General features: G+C 39.9%; 2 protein-coding genes across 2 annotated transcripts; both read right to left on the minus strand.

Annotated features, from left to right (window-relative positions):
• Positions 1-1,554: 1,554 nt before the first annotated feature.
• Positions 1,555-3,819, minus strand: LOC143878292 (uncharacterized). Its single transcript, XM_077380597.1, has 5 exons — positions 3,371-3,819; positions 2,436-3,275; positions 2,281-2,360; positions 2,106-2,177; positions 1,555-2,007 (listed from the first exon to the last, which is right to left on the minus strand). The coding sequence occupies exons 1-5, from the start codon at positions 3,698-3,700 to the stop codon at positions 1,632-1,634; spliced, it is 1,698 nt and encodes a 565-aa protein (XP_077236712.1). The 5' UTR covers positions 3,701-3,819; the 3' UTR covers positions 1,555-1,631.
• A 4,318-nt stretch (positions 3,820-8,137) lies between these two features.
• Positions 8,138-9,470, minus strand: LOC143878293 (uncharacterized). Its single transcript, XM_077380598.1, has 3 exons — positions 8,894-9,470; positions 8,662-8,777; positions 8,138-8,574 (listed from the first exon to the last, which is right to left on the minus strand). Exons 1-3 carry the CDS (start codon positions 9,053-9,055, stop codon positions 8,268-8,270), a joined length of 585 nt encoding a protein of 194 aa, XP_077236713.1. The 5' UTR covers positions 9,056-9,470; the 3' UTR covers positions 8,138-8,267.
• Positions 9,471-14,500: the final 5,030 nt, after the last annotated feature.

The following is a 14,500-nucleotide window of genomic DNA, read 5'->3' on the forward strand; positions in this document are numbered from 1 at the left end:
AAAAATAAGGCTCATTTTATTGTGTTTTCTTTTAAAGCAGATTTCTTCATTTGTGATGCAGTGTTTCCTCAGAGTCTCTTTTCATTAGCGTGCATGGTGGGCCAACCTTGATGATCCAAGGGCTGGGAGAGAATTTGCCACCTTTTTTCTTGCTTAGTTTTACACTCAGCGTGAATAAATGCATTTTCACGTGCAAAACATAGGCTAATTGAGATTACACTTGGATTACGCCTTTAGTTTCATTTGGATATTGATTGTAAGGGGTATAAATACCTTTCCCTCCATCATTTAGTTTGTGTTCATTTGAGAAACTTTGGAAGAAAGTTCTCGGGGGATAACTGGTTTAGAAGTGATTTCGTGCAAAGAGAAGAATCGTTTGAGATGAATTTCAAGCTCCTATTTTTTCTTGTATCTTTTTGAGCCCTTGTGTGTAAGGGGGTTCTGTTTTGATGACATTTTAAGCCTGGTGTCACGCCTGGCCAGTTGTTGTGTGAATCTCCCTTCCCAATTGCATCAAGGATGTTTTCTTTCGTGGCCTTGTTTGAAAGTTCCGTTGTGATAGAGGTAAGCACTTTCTGTTTTTGTGATTGAAGTTCAATGTGAACGCCAACGGGACAAGCGGCAAGGAATTGAATCCAAGAAACCAAAGATCGAAAGCTTCATCTGCACTCAGTTTGGCATAGCCACAGGGCTCGAGCAGAAGGATAAAATTCCTTGTTCTCTAAACTGTTGTTTTGTTTAGTTCTTCTAAACTCTAAATCGATTTACAGTAAAAATAACTTTGCTTTCTAGAATTTAGAACCTCAATTTATCAGGAAATCCAGCTCCCCGATTCCTTCTTAAACTATTACTCATTTGCCTTCAGGCAATCGATTCAAATTCAAAATTTAGGCCATAGAAGACTAATCTTGCTCTCTCACCCCTTCAGGCAATCGATTCAAATTCAAAATTTTGAATCCTCTCTCTATTAGATTCAAATTCAAATATTATAAAACTTTAAATACTCTCATTGTTTCAATGTTTCCCCCTCATACACACTACAAGATTCTGCACATACATACATCATATATATACTCAGAGGATTATGTGTGTTCCTCATACACAACAAGATTCTGCACATATATGTTCAGAGGATTACACAAGTTCCTCACTTCAGGAATGTGTTCCTCATACACAACAAGATTCTGCGCGCATAGGCCGTCAATATTTTGAATCCTCTCTCTATTAGATTCAAATTCAAATATTATAAAACTTTAAATACTCTCATTGTTTCAATGTTTCCCCCTCATACACACACTACAAGATTCTGCACATACATACATATATATACTCAGAGGATTATGTGTGTTCCTCATACACAACAAGATTCTGCACATATATGTTCAGAGGATTACACAAGTTCCTCACTTCAGGAATGTGTTCCTCATACACAACAAGATTCTGAGCATAGGCCGTCAGGATTATATGTGTTTTCCTCACTTCACGAACATGTGCTTCTCATATACCACAACAAGGTTCCTTACACAACAAGATTCTGCATTTATCAATCACATATCAACAGAGGTGTAAAATCTCTTTATTCAACAAGATATAGTATATTAGACAGAATTTAAGACAAATTATGGCTTCATCTAACCCCTCTTAGACGAGCCCCTGGGAGTCCAGAAAGGGTTCTGATTCGAGTCGTCAAAGAAAGTTGATTCAGATCTCAACTTCCCACCACTTTTATCTTCATAAAAAGGGTTATTTGAAAAACATTTGCTGTTACTACTACAGTAAAAGCCGTCGCCCTGTGGAGTTTCTTGCTTCGACGAGACTTGGCAATGAGAGAAAAGATTAGGGTGACAGTTCTCGTCGTTGTTGTCATCATCAAAAGCTACCCATCTTGCTGAGTTGCCTTGTTTCCCTCTCCCAGCATTTTGCAAGCTTTCCATCTCCCCAACGTGATCTTTGAACTCTTTTCTCACAACGTCCAGTACAATATCCCCGTACCTGTCGCACCATGATCTATAATTGAAGAACTCAGTAAGTCAGCACTAATTTGCTTTTAGTTTGACTGTAATTTGGGTTGATTAAATAGGTGGGCATGTAAATATAATGCTCACTTTGGGAAGAACATTTTCAGGTCAGCTTTATCAACGGGCAGCCTGGTCGAAATTGTCTCCATCTGTTCGTTCCTGAGAAAAGCGTGAAAGGGAAAACACCATCAATCAGCTCTGAAAAGGGAAGATTTAAAACTAGGTGTAGAAATCAATTCTGGGTTTTGAAAGAATTATATACGAGAAGCAAAGGTTCGGATTTGTTGTGCATAGCTCCTTTTGAATTCGTGATAACTCCTTCTTTATGTTGTCTCCCAATACCTTCACAAAAAGAAACAAAATGAAACCGATGATCGAGTTTAACAGAGTAGAGTAGTGTAATGTTGCATTCCAAACCTTGTCAATGAAGAAATCTGATGCAGAACCATCTGAATGGATCTTCTTCTTAATTCTTTTCGTGTTAGGTCCCTCTCCAATTGGACTGGCTACAAGCACGCAGGGAGTCGAAGAAACATCATCAGAACGCTCCCCTGTAGGCAGATAAGGCATTGTGGATTCATCTTCCCATTTACTTTTCTTCCATTTCTTGAACCCATCAAAATTCAAGCGTTTCTTTGCTGATTTTCCTACTTCATCAGGGTCACAGACAAGATTGCCCCTGTTTTCCCCACTCTGTTCTCTTTGAAACAGAGTACCAAACACTTTTTTCTTCACCTTATCTGTGCCCTTTTCACTCCCAATCTTGGTGGGTTTCGGCGGTGAGCTTTCAGGCATAAGGATTGATTGATTCTCATCGACTCTACCCTTACCATTAGGTGGATTCTCCCAGAAGGGATTTTCTTTAAAAGATTCAGACGTGTTTGTGATAGAATAATAAGGGCGATTTTGATCAACAGGACACAAGGGTTCTGAAGCGAAAATCGGTATCCCCTTATTTCCCTTGCTTTTCCCCGATTTATAAGGCGAGGTGACATTTATCATAGATACTGCTCCCTTAATCTGTTTCATTGGAGATCTATGTTTGTCCTTTGTCTTCGAAGGCGTGGTACTTTTACTGATCAGGCACTGTTCGTCCTTAAGCTCGATAACCGACCATTCCTCTTCTTGATTTGTCGGTCCCCCAACAATCACGTCTCGGCAATCGATCTCAACTCCTTGAACGGCAAGCCTCTGAAGCAGCGGCCTCTTCGAAGAATGATACTCATCCACAGAAATACATTTAGCATAAAACAACTCCTACAGAATGAGAAGAAGAAGATCAATTTAATGAATAAATTGAAACCCCAGCAATCATATAAGAACAAAGGTTCAATTTTATCTTATGATCTTACCTGCAAAAATAGCAATTTATCTCTGATGATTTGCGGCTGCTCTTGCTCGATCGGAGAAGCAATGAGGGTGTCGAGGAGGTGGGAACGGAATACCGCGACCTCATTTTCCTGCACGATTCCTTCCTTGTGGAGACCGATCAAGTTGAGGATTTGGTGAAATGAATCTTGTTGCCATTTGAGGTTTTCTGACTGCAGTTTAGCAAGCTTTTGGTCTGCAGAAAGGCCAGGAAGGCGCTTCTTCTTGAGAGAAAATGGGAGGATGTTTTTGCAGAGAGAGGTGATTGTGTCATGAAGAGAAGAGTAGTAGATTGGGGTGTATGTGTACACCATTTTAGATCTCTAAATTTTTTGATGCAACTGACGACTGTTTAGAGAGCTTGGGGTCGACAAAGCTGGGTTGAATAGCTGTTGTTGTGCTTTCGGTTGTTCATTTTCTTTTTGGTTTAAATTTAAAAGAGGTCCTCCAACGGTAACTTAAACTAGCCGTTGTAGTCTTTTCCCGTTGGGACAAATTTTTCTCTGATGCTTTGCGTGAATGACCTTGAGATTGTATTATACTACGAAACTACCCTTGCCTTTCGGCTTTAGAAAGCGAAGGGAGGCATTGTGATCCAGACCGTTGATCTTGTAGGCTAAGTGGGAGTATCCAGTGTCATACTAATCAGGATAAGCTGTTTGTCAATTTTCTTACGAAAATGCCTAAAAAGCCCTCTGTTGTATTGCAGGGTTAGGAATTATTTGGGTTAAGACCAGAAATTCCTATAAAATTTCATGGTGGCTCGTAATATCAGCAATCTTAATCATCTTGTAAAGTGTGTAACTAAGGATTCTTTGGATCTATTTGTCCTAAAAACATCTTTCACAAATCTATTTCACATGGTGGGAAATTCTTTTGTTGTTCGGCTAAGGATAGGGGAAAGCTTGTTTGGTTAAGGATAGAGGAAAAGTTATGTTTTCACATGGTCCTTTAGCTATGGCTTGACCTTAAACATTAGTTTGGTCAAGCTATGGGTTAGCTCAACTAACCTTTGGTATTGCCAACGTTAGTATGGTGACACAAGCTGATATATTCACTTAATAATTTAATTGCTAACAACAGATAAAGGTGGTTGTGGGACTTTGATAGAAAGGGAGCGATACTTTAATAATGTATGAGATGATATTTTCACTTCCCCTACATTAAGTATTCGATCCCCGTGATTTGACATGAAAAGTGGGCAACTTTAACACTTTTTGACATCAAATGACGTGATAAGGGAGGCGCATGCGTAATGCGGGTGGGGCTAAAATATCTCGGCCCTTAAGAAAAGGTTTTTGGAATAATAAGGGTGAAATGGGGTCCTCACTCCTCAGTCCCTTTCTCTGATCCAGGTGATCTTAGGTTGGTTTCACATTCCGAGCCTCTACAACTTGGGCAAAATTGGTGTACTTGGAGCTTGATTATAATTCTAACATACATGTCAATTTGGGACCGTCCATTGTTCAATCTTTCTCTTTTGTACCCTCCTTGTAGGCGTGTGGAGCCAGGGGCCCATCCCAAGTTTAGCATCCAATTATTGATCAATTAGAACCGTTGTGATGGGACACACCTCTAAATTGAGTACTTAAAGGTGACTAAAAGCTCGATCAGAGTCAAATGTTGCATGATCTCATGCCCCGATTGGCAATGAATCAGATTATAAACAATGCCCTTGTTGACGGCTTCACTTTTGGCACCCGGGCCCTACTGAGTTCTTGGATTCTTTCCGTAAGATATTCTCATTTGGTAGTAGGTCGGTGTCAAGGTAGCAAACGGGCCGTGCCTGCCCACGGCCAGCAAGGCAAGGATAGCTACAGTGACGCGTGCCCCGTCTGCGGGGCCTCATTTGGCAATTGTGCCCACGTTTGCCACCTTGAGGTTGGTGCTAGGTTGTGATCGTGGACCCCTTGATTGCTGAATTTGTGCTTTCGATTTTTCTTCTTTTCTCAAATTTGTTCTAATCACCCCAACGGGGAACTTCTTGGATCCTTTTTTTATGACAACCTACTAAATTTGGGACTTATTTTTTAAAAGTAAACCTGGCCTCGGGTGAAATGTGGATATCTATAGTTTAAATACATGGCAGAGATGAAACTGGTCCATATCTCGGAATATCTCAGTAATGCCCCATGGCAGAGACATGAGCCCAGAAAGTTAATTGGCTTATATATCATAACCTTGGGATTTGCTATGGACCATGGCAGAAGGCATTTCATGGATGGGCTGTTGCATTTAAGAGCATACACATAGGGCACAGGCTCAGATTTTGTCTCACTCATTTAATTCATCTGAGGTGGCTGCTGTCACATGCAGAACAGCCCATCCGTGAAAGGCCTCATATGATGGTCCCTAGCAAATCCCGATAACCTTATTAATCATATACACAAAAATTCAAATTTACAAAAGATATCTCCAACAACTACTTTAATCGCCATTTATTGGCAGATATTTTTAAGACCCTGTTGCAGAGACCGACCGCCTAACCATGAGTGGAACCGAATAAATCCCTACATGACAAAAATATGTGTCTGTAAGGCTGGATCTGTTAGTGGGCAGATCAGATCCGTTAATCTGACTGGAGACCACAAGTCCAGTCATTGAGAAAACCCTGTGGGGTTGAACCTTTTTTTCTTTTTGGGTTCCCTCCAAATAGAAGATAAATGGTTGATTTTTATAATTCTATACCTTATGCTTGGGATATCCGTTCGGCAAGTGACCAAGAGTCCAAGACCATGTAGGGTGCAGATCAACGGCCTTGATTGCAGTATGTGATACCCTAACATCGTGCGTCAATATTGATGAACTATCTGCATAATCGTTCTCATATTTCTTTGTTTGGGTCCCACCATCGAATGATCTGAACCGTTCATTTGACATGTCCTGCTTTAGATCTGGTCGTAAAGAAAATTTGGCTAATAAAACATCTCATGTATGCTATTAGTTGGAGAGAGTTAATTAATTCAACAGCAAAGTACTAAAAATTGGACCAGAGAAGGGTCCAATCCGGTTCGACCGAAATCTAGGAATCCCTCAACAATTTAGGCTCGGTTTGATCAAGCTGCCTCTATTAAGAGAAAATTGGGTAGTTCATTTAAGCTGACATGATTTAGATTGATCAGACCCCCCCACAAAATACAATCTAAATTATGTCACTCTTGAAATTCTATTTACTTCACTGGTAACCTGTTCATACTTTTTTTATTATCTTACTTTAATTTTGAATTATTCTTTATTTTTAATTTTAAATATTTAAAATTAGTTTACTTGTGACATCACATTTCACCGCAGTTTGGACCACGGTTGAACTGGTTTGGACTTTGGACCTAGCCTGAAACTTTATTGGTTTGATTGTCGGTTCGTTTTTTAAAAATATTAATTAATTAAGAGGATAATACAACATTTTTCCTTTGTTTATGATTGAATTGCAGCTATAATCTCATTTATTGTCACGCTAAGGTCATGTTCGTTTCAGATTGTGACAACCGATGGTGATGGAGGGCCGAAACCAATGTCACAATCTGAAATGAACAGGGCCTAATACTATTTTTGTCTGAGATTGTGCCAACGGATTGTGAGCCCCAAAACTATTATTTGAATCAAAATTAAATGTTTTATTGGTGATTCTGTGTTTCTGAGAATTTATATTGTGGACGCCGTGCATGCCCCTCAAAAGGACTCACATTTTTTGGGTGATCCAAACCATTTATTTATTTGTTGGGACCTAACGTAGTTATGGTAGACCCAGAAAATCTTCTCCACAGGATGATCATAACCTTTTGATCCACGGAGGTTTAGATTCCGTGCCATCCATTTTAAACCTCAATGGTTGGATCAACCAAAAAAATGTGGGCCCCACCATTTTGGGACTGCACCTTCATCCACGGCCGTGCACCATATAATTTCTCCTGTGTTTCTATTCATTTCCTAGGAATCCAAGGCTTTGATGTTATTACCTCCCATCAAACAATGTAAGAAAATAATAGCAATTTAAAAACAGTATCTAATCTATGTTGTTTAAGCAAGGAAGGAGGTTAAAACTTCGAATAACCTTAACTTTGATTTAATTTTTAGATCGGGCTTATAATATATTGCTGGAATCCTCACAACGAGCTGAACATGTGCAAATCTGCTACACCGACTAGACTAGAGTGTCGGATAGTCACGGAATAAGCCTGAAAAGTTGGAGATATTTTACTTTTGTTTATTTTGTTATTTTTGGCACATTTCATTCTTTCACAATTTTGAAGATCTTGTGCCCATTCCTTTTCGTTCATCAAGATGATCTTGTAAGGCAAAATTTATCACATAAAACCCTGAAATAATTAGTTTGGTGCTTACAATTAATGAATTAGTTGTATATACCCGTCACAGTGTTCACTAACAAGTGTGCAATTCGGGTCGGGTCGGATCGTGGTTTTGCTAAAAAATGAATTGGAATCCACCTGAGCCAACCCCATTTTATGGTGAAAGCTAAATCAAATTTCCCAAAAATCGACCCGATTGCACCCATATTTGCTGATCTCACAAAACAGTGTTCAACAAAACAGTACTCAAAGTTCAGAACAGGACTGCTCAAATTATGCTAGAATGGCAACATTAAAAAGCTTTTCCTAAAAAATGAATTGGAACCAATCCGAGTTGGACCCAATTTTATGGTAAAAGCTCCGCCAAAATTCCCAAAAATCGACTCGAGTTGCTCCCCTATTTGCGGATTTCACAGAACAGTTGAAGTTCATAGCACCAAAAAATTTTAGACTGCTCAAATTATTATAGAATGACACCAAAAATTTGTACATCTACTAATAAATCTATGCAAACAAGCAAGATGATTACAAGAAGATGGTCATTTTCATTAGGCAAACCGATTATATCTATGCATTAATATAAGATTTCAGTCCTGCAATAGGGGCAACGAGCATTGGCTTCGATCCAAGGAACCAGACACTTCGAATGGAACCGATGGGCACAGTGTAGGTGCACCAAAAGGTCACCCACCTTGAACCCTTCTAAGCAAACAGAGCACTCATCCTGGGTCCAAGCTTTGCATGCCCATTTGGTCCAACTAAACCTCATTGAGCTTCTCTTCTTGGACCCAAATATCTCTTTCTGCAGACTACCCAAAATCACAGGTACAAAATTCTCAACACCAACATCCTCAGATCTCATGTTCCCAGTGCTATTATGCCTGTAGTTAAGAAAGGAATACAGAAAAATTAATGTAAAAATGACCAAAAGAAAATAATATGCCAAAATAAACCCGTCACTTGATTACCTCTTGATTTCTGATTTTCTTGGTGTCTTCAACCTCCAATCCAATCTCTCCTTGGCTTCTCTGGCAATATCTCCAAGTTTATCAGTCTGGATATTTTGGTTTGATGCAGTCCTTTTCTGGTTTGTATCATTTCGTAGAACTTGATAAATCAGTACTACTAGAAACAAACTATAATTTAAAGCTTAGTGAAAAAAACACATCACATATGGGAGAAAACTTTTTATATGAATACCATAGAATTGGTATTGAGATTGCTCTCATGGTTACTGCTATATAAACAGAAAGACGAGCGCCTTGTTCCGCTTTTCGCAATGATGTTCTGTGAATCTGTGGAGCCTCCTTGGTGAAATCTTCTCCTTCTAGCACATTCCACACCAGGGAGCATCCCAGCCATGGATACAAGCAAAACTCAAAAGACAAAAAAATGAGAAGAAAATATCTAATTTATCTAAATTACATCTCTATCTCTGTCTCTGTCTCTGTCTCTCACTTTGCCAGGGGGAAGAAAACCCATCTTTTGCTTTCTCTGAAAACCCATCTTGAAATCACACCAACAAACGTTTTTGTAGCAAAAACAATTCATGACCCAATTCGCATGACCTTAAAATACAGTAAAATTCCCAAAAGGAAAAAATAATCATGGCAGACAAAACTGGGCCCTGCCATTCAAGGAAGAAAAGACTGCTTTTCCCAAAATCGTTTTCCAAGCTCTTATCTCTTTCTCTTACCTGCACACAAGCTTCAATTTTATTATTATTTTTTACAATTTATTGGTGATGGCCCTACGTTAATCATTTGAGTATCTTCATCGCTTTTAACGCTCTAATTCGACTAGATGGGAATTTCTTTCCACCTTCCTTAGAACCCTCCAAAGTGCTTAGCTGGAGAAGAATGCACGAAAACAAGGAAGCCATGTGGTGGGCAACCCTTGTTTGTATTGTAGCCCTGACGTTTCCATATTTTGATAATTGCACTACTTACTTTGTTTTACACTATTTTAATTAGTTTTTAAGCCTGTTAAAATAAGGGAAATGATATATTTTCCCCTCTTTACTTGGAACATCTCCTCTAGTGTAAAAGAGAAGTCATAAATACACTAGAGAGGGTTGTCCCGATTAAAAAAAGGGGTGAATATATCACTTCCCTTAAAATACTGAATATGCCATTAACATCAACAAAGGAGTAGTGCCATTATCAAAATATGGTAGTTTGTGTGCATCAATACACTTATTTTACCTGAGAAATAATAATTTGTGAAATATATTGAATGGTCCCCTTATTTTACCTATAAACTCATAATTTGTGAAAGATATTCAATGTGTAAATGATATTTCCACCCCCTTTTCAATAATTTCGTCCTCTTCTGATTGTTTCTTGTAAATGAAGCCATTTTCAATTTTTCATCCCCTTCTGTTTGTTTCCTTAAAATGAAATCATTCTCGTCCACTTCTGTTTCTTTTCTTTTCTGTAAACGAAGTCACGCATATTCATCCCCTTGTGTTTGTCACCTGAAAATGAAGACAGACAAAAGATAAGGGGAGAGTGCATTTATTTTTGGGAACCGACGAACATAATGCTTGGAAATGCTAGAATACGGGGTGGAAATATCATTTCCCATGCTCAATTAATCATCAGAAACCATGATTTGGTCCAAAAGTTTAAGACTTTTTAAACAATATCGCAAAACACTACTTATGCTAATATAGATTAGAAATTAGGTTTTGATTTTGACAAAAAAATGTCCATTGATATAAAGCATGAAACTCACCCCGTCCTCCCAAGTCCCACCCCCCACTTCCATAAAAACTCACACACAAACTCCTCCTTTTATATTCTTATTATTTTTCAGTAGTTATTATTATAAGAAACTGATAAGATATAAAAGGCAACATTCAATAGAGAGCAATTTCAAGGAAGGAAATCATGGAGTGGTTGAATGGGTAACATTATGGACAGAATTCATGTGGAACCTAAATGACAACTATTGCCAATTAGAATATTTACTTCTTTATTAGGAATGATCCGTTTGTAACATTTCCTTTATTATTTGGGAAAGTAGATTAATGGTTTTGTAACGTTTCCTTTATTATTTAGGAAACTAGCTCATTACTTTTTGTATTTAATGTAATGGAATTCTGCTAGCTTCTCACGTTGAGAGCAATTTTCCTTTTATGGTATTAGAGCCAAAGGTCTCGAGTTCAAACCTCCTGGGTAGCAAAAATTCAAATGCGATGGTCGGCCCAAAGTGGGACCGCATGTGCCGCAATAACATCTTTCGCCAACCAATTATTATTCCAGAATTGAATACTACCAAATTCAGTCATTATTTGCAAATAAAATTATTTAAGTTAAACCTATTTGCAAATGGGACATCACGACCACTTTGGAAGTCACTAAAGATAATACTTTAATCACTTATTTTTAGCAAATATTTTCTTTTTAAAAGTTTTCCTTTAAAAATTTGTACTAACTAAAAATAATCATTAAACCACACTCATTTCAGAAACTAAAAATATTGAATTTCAAAATATCCTTAGCATATGTAGAGGTTGTCAATGGGCCCAGACAGTCCTCTGGATCCGAACATTAATGGGCAAGATGAGGGCACAACAACTCCATCCATTGGACCCATACCCATAGGTCCAATTTTTTTTGCATCATGAGCCAGATGTAGCCACAAAATCCGACGGAGTCAATAGAGGATGTCAATGTACGAATATATCTATCTATCAATCTATAATATGGAGTTTTTATATGGTGCCCGACCGTCAAGTACTGTAAAAGTTATACCACCCTTGATATTTGATCCAACAACAGCACACTTTTTAAGAGGTGGGACTTCACTTTCGGCCACCATATAATTTCTCATATATTAGGTACTAAGCATGCATGTTTCTTTCCATGTGTTATTCTCTTTTTCAGAAAAGGTTTTTTCTGGAAAACCGTGTTTTGATGAGGTAGGGACTCATATTCTATACCCAATAATAGCATGAGTAGAGCCCACCATTCTACACTTGATCCGTTGGGCCACCAACTCTATCCAGACCCATGCATATCGTGGGACCAACTATTTGACATCTCAGGATAGGGTGGGGCCCACCACCTCTACCCAAACCTTGCACAAGGTGTGCTCGCCATTTAACGCTTAATGTTATTACTGAGGTGGGGTCCACTATCCCTGCCCAAACCGATGCATTTGACTGGAGCCACCATTTTACACCTTATGTTTTGATGGAGTGGGGCCACCATTTTACATCATGGGACCGAATAAGCATGTTTCTTTCCATTTGTCATTCACCTTGTGCAAGAAAATTTTTTCTTGGAAAACCTGATTTCTTTATACCCATGTTTTGTTTTGATAGCGTGGGTCCAATATTTTATACCCAACATCATATTACACTTAATCAGGTGGGCCCACCATCTCTACCCAAATATTCGATGGACTGCTGACCAAATGAACATTTTGATCGTTTTGCATAGAGGGTATGGTTTTGCGAGGTTTGCAAAACCTCCTTCAAGTGAAGTAGATGAGCAGCCCAGGTTTGACTATAAACCAGAAGGTCATCAAAGAATACAAGCACAAATCTGCGCAAGAATGGCCGGAACACAGTATTCATTGTTGCCTGAAAAGTCGATGGAGCATTGGTGAGGCCGAAGGGCATGACAAGGAATTCAAAGTGACCATCGTGGGTGCGAAAAGCTGTTTTGTGTATATCCTCGGGTCTAATTCGAACTTGATGGTAGCCAGAGCGTAGGTCCAATTTTGAGAAGAACTGGGCACCATTTAGCTCATCCAAAAGTTCATCCACCGTGGGAATAGGGAAACGGTCCTTGACTATGATGCCATTGAGAGCCCTATAGTCGACGCAAAACCGCCATGTGCCATCTTTTTTCTTTACAAGGACCACCGGGGAAGAGAAGGGGCTGGTGCTGGGCCTAATAATGCCCTCTTGCAACATTCCAGCAACTAATCTTTCAATCTCAGATTTCTGAAAATGGGGGTAGCGGTACGGCTTCACATTCACTAGTTGGGAGCCCGGTTGTAGGTGAATGAAGTGGTCTTGGGCTCTGGAAGGAGACGACCCTTGAGGAATAGCAAAGACGGAATCAAACGATTGGAGAAGGTCATTGAGCTCGGCATTATCACAAACAGGGGTAGGATGTGAAGTTGGCTGGAATTCTATATGAAACAATGCTGCCACGGAGTTCGTTTGCGATAGGCGACGGATGTTTTGGAATTGTAACAGAGAAGATGGTCGTTGAGGTTCCCCAACCAATTGCACTCTCTTGTCCCCATCCATGAACTCAAGTGTCAATTTTCTGTAATCAAACAAAACAGGTCCTAATTGAGCTAGCCATTGAACTCCTAAAACCACATCAGCCCCAAATAAAGGAAGAACAAATAAATCAACAGTAATAACATGATTGGGAAGCTTAACTTTTAATTGTTTGATAGCACCTTCGCTTGAGAGACGATCACCATTACCTCTAAGACTGTAATTTGTGGGGTTGCTTCCACCACTAAACCCAAATGCTTTGCGACCTGGCTCTGTACGAAATTGTGGGTACTACCCCCATCAATCAGAATTTGGACCGGAGATCCGGCAATTGTAGACACCCCATTTTGACCAGAACCAAGTTCGCTATGTTTGTGTGAAGCCTCATCAAATCAGTGAGTTGGGGTCCCAAATGAACCCTAGGGTAGCTTAAGGTCTCCCTTAGGTCTCCGTACAATTTCGTCGAGATCCGAGGGCGTTTGCTCAGTGAACGAGACAGGGCAGTGTGCGTAGTACGAATCCAAAAGGGGGGTGATTTATCCTGCAGCGGGCCAACCCAAACAATAATAAGACAAATTGACGGGCGCGCCAATCAGATTTTGTGCGCCCATCAGTATGGTAGTGCCAATATCAGTGGTTTCATTTTAATATAAAAAAGATCAAAAAATCAGAAAGAGGGGGGGGGGGATTCTCATTTTCGTCTAAAATTCTAGAGGGAAGGAGAGAGAGGGAGAGATCCGGCTCACCTCCGGCCATCTCCCTCATCTCTCCGGCCAGCTTCCCCGGCCATTCGAGCTACCATCTCCACCCTCCTCAATCCTGCTACCCTCATCTTCTTCACTGTTTCTTCCTTGAACCCATTCCAGGAGAGAGATTGCAGAGAGAGAGAGAGAGAGAGAGAGAGTGAAAAACCAATTTTCTTCTCCGATCGGTCATCCAAGCTCCGGCCATATCTCCGATAACCCTCGGCCTTTTCTCCATTAAAGCCACCGCCATCTCTCCCACCTCCAGGCTCCGGCCGTATCTTTGCTAGATTCCAAGATTTGAGATATGAAATCTCAGATCTGAGATCTCAGATCTGAGAAGAGAGGGAGAGAAACAGAGAGAGGATACGGTTCCAGAGAGAATGATATAGGGTAAAGAGCCGAGAGAGAGGAAGGCTCCTCAACATCGTCTTCTCCGGCGAGTTGCCGGAGCTCCGATCATCGGCCATCACGAACCTCCTCTTCATTGTCTTCTCCGGTCATCAAATTCCAAGATCCGGCGAGATTTATTAACTCTGGAAATCCTAGCAGAGCTTTGGAGCAAAGGAAACCAAGCTCTAACCTCATTTTTCCGATCTTCTTCTCCGGCCAATTTGCCTGATCTTCGGCTTGGATGTTCCTTTCATTCTCTTCCCCAATCCTCATTTTAACCTCAATAAAACCCTCAGCCATGGATTGAACCCGAAACCAAGGCCTTAAAATCATAGATCTACCTCGAAATCATCATCTCAAACCCTAACCTCGAGAAGACTTGTCCATTCTTGTTCATATTCCAGCAAATCTACATCATTTCTGGCC

This window comes from Tasmannia lanceolata, unplaced genomic scaffold (assembly GCF_043159265.1).
Source record: "Tasmannia lanceolata isolate RefF3 unplaced genomic scaffold, GAP_Taslan_0.1 ptg000006l, whole genome shotgun sequence".
Lineage (NCBI taxonomy): Eukaryota > Viridiplantae > Streptophyta > Magnoliopsida > Canellales > Winteraceae > Tasmannia > Tasmannia lanceolata.